Source organism: Saccoglossus kowalevskii, chromosome 14 (genome assembly GCF_978046115.1).
Source record: "Saccoglossus kowalevskii chromosome 14, keSacKowa6.1, whole genome shotgun sequence".
In the NCBI taxonomy this organism is placed as follows: Eukaryota; Metazoa; Hemichordata; class Enteropneusta; family Harrimaniidae; genus Saccoglossus; species Saccoglossus kowalevskii.
In genome coordinates, this window is record NC_140654.1 from 22,435,420 (window position 1) to 22,438,990 (window position 3,571).

Here is a 3,571-nt window from a genome sequence, read left to right on the forward strand (position 1 = left end):
TTGTAACGATTTCGGAATGATAATTCGTGATCCGCGTAAAATTAGATCTTGAGTTGACACCAGTGTTAGTGTTTCTCTTTCTTTTCGCAGCATTTCGAAAGAAATTCGGTCGATGTCTGTAGAATCGATGTCTGAAGAATTCGTGTGGTCGTACCATCTACCAGTTTTAATCGCCATGGTTACGGCTTGCAGTGCAGGATCAGATTTCGTTTCTTCTTTGATTTCATCCAAGGTTAGCGCCGTGGGTGCTGCATGACCAGCGATAAAGTTGATATATTCTTCAGTGACTTTCTCTTGTCTCCTGTTTGGCGTGCTTTTCGTGTTCGGGTGTCTCGACATGTAATCAGCTGGATTGTCTTTTCCCGGCCTATACACGATCTTGAATAAACAGTCTTGTAACCGTAGAGCCCATCTCTCGATTCTGGCTGGCGGTTTAGCGTTTGGATTGTTGTAGAGACGTTCAAGCGGTTTGTGATCGGTTACTATGCTTACAGGTTTGCAATATACGTATAAATGATAATGCTCACAAGCCCATACAACAGCTAACGCCTCGCGTTTGTCTGAGAATATCTCTGTTCGACTGGAGTAAGTGATCTGCTCGCGTAACTCAGAACTCGTGGTGCGTCTTCATCACCATTTTTCTGAGTGAGCATTGCTCCTAGACCAACAGGGCTTGCGTCTACTACGATTTCAGTGTCTTTATTCGGATCAAAGTATGCCATGAATGAATTGCATGTTAATCGATCTTTGATCGTGTCGAGCGCATTACGATGAGTGCTCGACCATTCCCATACCGCGTCTTTTACGGTTAATAATCGAAGGGGTTGCGTAATAGTCGCTAGGTCGGGTATAAATCGTGAGAAATATGTTACCATACCGAGTAAACTTCTTACCTCAGTTGCGTTTGTTGGGGCTTCGGCATTCTTGACAGCCGCGACTTTATCTGGGTCTGGTGACATACCTTCCGCTGAAAATCGATGACCATAGAATATGAGATTTGATTTGTTGAATTCACATTTTCGTTTGTTTAGAGTAAGTTTTCTTTCGCGTAGTCGTTGGAATACAGCTTTCAGACTGTTTTGATGGTCTTCCTGCGTTTTTCCGTGTATGAGTATATCATCGCTAATGTTCGATTGCTTGTCTAATAGCATTTTGGAATATTTCTGATGCCGATGATATTCCAAAATTGAGTCGCTTATAACGGCGTAAACCAACGTGTGTACTAAACGTAGTAATATACTTCGATGCCGGTGTTAGTTCGAGTTGATGATAGCCTTGATTCAGATCAAGTTTGGAAAACACTGTGGAGTTGTTCAGATCTTGAATGATTTCATCAGTCGTCGGCATGATGTGTCACTCGCGTTTGACGGCTTCATTCGCGCGTCGATGTCAATACATATCCGTATATCGTCTGGATTCTTTGGTTTAGGAACAACAACAATTGACGATATCCATGGTGTTGCTTCGTCGACCTTTTCGATTATGTCGGCGGCTTCCATTTCTGCAATTTTCTTTTCGACTTTTTCGCGAATATGAAACGGAATGCGACGATGCGGTTGGGCTACGGGCTGAACAGTCTCGTCTATGTGTAGCTTTTATGGAAATCTGTCATTTTGCCTAGGCCTGTGAATAAATCATTGTATTCGCTTACTAGCTTGTCTGTTACGGTCTGTCCCCCGACTTGTTTAATTATTTGTACGAGTCCCAAATCTTCTGCTGTCTGAAAACTTAGTAGCGATTCCCCGAAATTACCGTTGCGCTTGACGACATGAACTAATATATTCGATAGCGATTTTCTTCCATTATTCGTTTTACATTTGATGTCTGTCCGGAATTCGCCTAGGGTTTCGATTGGATATTGACTCTTGTATGGAAATACTTTTGTATAAGTCCGTCTCAACTTGACTTTCCCGTTAAGCTTTTCAAAGTCACTTTCATCCATTATGTTGATCGCTGCACCAGTATCAATCAAGAATTTAATTTCCTTACCGTGAATTGTGATGTCAGCTGTTTGAAACTTTGCCTTGGTTGCGTGAATAGTTTCCGTGCGTATACCGAATACGTATGTCACTTGGTCGGTTTCTTGGCTGGACTCACTACTCGAATCTGTGTCAGCGTCAACTCGCCTTATAGATCGTTTTGGTTTGCGGTCTCTTTCCTTGTTTGGTTTGGATCTGCAAACTTTGGCAAAATGTCCATCTTTCCCGCATGATTTATATTTCTTGCATTTTGCAGGGCACGGTCCGTCATGAGGATAATCGCCTCCACAAAAGTAGCATAATCGAGAGGTTGATCGCGATTCATTGACGGCCACCCGTTTTGGTTTTCCACGTTTATTATGTTTAGACTTGAAGCCTCGGCTAATTGCGTTGACTGTTGACGCATGCATGTTGCCCTCGATGTCCGCAGCGTGAGACTCAGAGACTTCCATCGTTCTGGCAAAGTTTAACAAGTCTTCTAGCTTCATGTCTTCTCTCAATGCTCGCCGTCTTAGTCTTTGCGACGTACAGTGTTCAATGATTTGTGTGCAAACTTCCTCGTCAGGGTTGGCATAATTGCAGTTTGCCACAAGAAGTTGTAACCGGGCGTGGTACTGATCCGTCGACTCACCATATTTTTGCTTTGCTTGACGAAACACGTGTTTTTCGTACGCTTTCGTTCGTTTTGGAGCAAAACGTTTGTTGAGAGCTTCGATGAGTTTCTTGACATCGTCTTCTTCGCCGGTGTCTGGGAGTGCTTTGATTTCACGTCGTACTTCTTTCCCCGCGTAGTGGATAAGTAGAGCTCGTTGTCTCTTAGTGCTCGTGATGTCACACGCGATCATCATGATTTGAAATCCTTCCAACCATTCCTCCCACCTTTTTCCACAGGTGCTAGGTTCCTCGTGGACTTGGAATGGTTCATAGTGAGGGATGCTTTCGGACGCCATAAGTTCCTGAATCCGTCGTTTCCAAGTTTTCCAAGTAAAGCTACACATAGACGAGACTGTTCAGCCCGTATCCCATCCTCGTCGCCAATGTAACGTATTGACAACCCCGTATAACAATGCCTGGGTAATGGGGAGCAAGTAAGACTAGATACAACCCGTTTCAATGCTAAAGTACAAGTGATTTATTTATAGCAATGACCATGACTCATGCGCCAGATGGCAGGAACAAATACGATGTTCACATATCAGATAACAACATTACATCAGTGTAACAATGAGATGGACGAACACTGTCATAGGTCATCATCGACATATAATCCACATGCATGCTCATTGAATAGATGTATTATACTATTTGAATAAGCTGTGCATGGTTGGAAACTCCTCGACGTTGATGAAGCAATGCCTCTATGCTTCACATTTTAGTTGCGTATTAAAAATAAAAGGAGGCTTGACACGTTGTACCTTTCGATGGAATCACTACATGTATTTTCACAGCAAGACTCTTAGCTCTGCTTTGTAAATACGTTCACGTTATTTAAACAAGGCCAGGCTCAATTGCAATTTCGTTGTGTTTTGACATACATATGATCGCGTAATTTCAGAATTATTGCTTCTGTATAGGTTTCACGTACCTTGATA

General features: G+C 42.8%; 1 protein-coding gene across 1 annotated transcript; it reads right to left on the reverse strand.

Moving 5' to 3' along the window:
• Positions 1 to 1,582: 1,582 nt before the first annotated feature.
• LOC100367779 (uncharacterized) lies at positions 1,583 to 2,929 on the reverse strand. Its single transcript, XM_006821500.1, has one exon. It carries the CDS (start codon positions 2,927 to 2,929, stop codon positions 1,583 to 1,585), a length of 1,347 nt encoding a protein of 448 aa, XP_006821563.1.
• Positions 2,930 to 3,571: the final 642 nt, after the last annotated feature.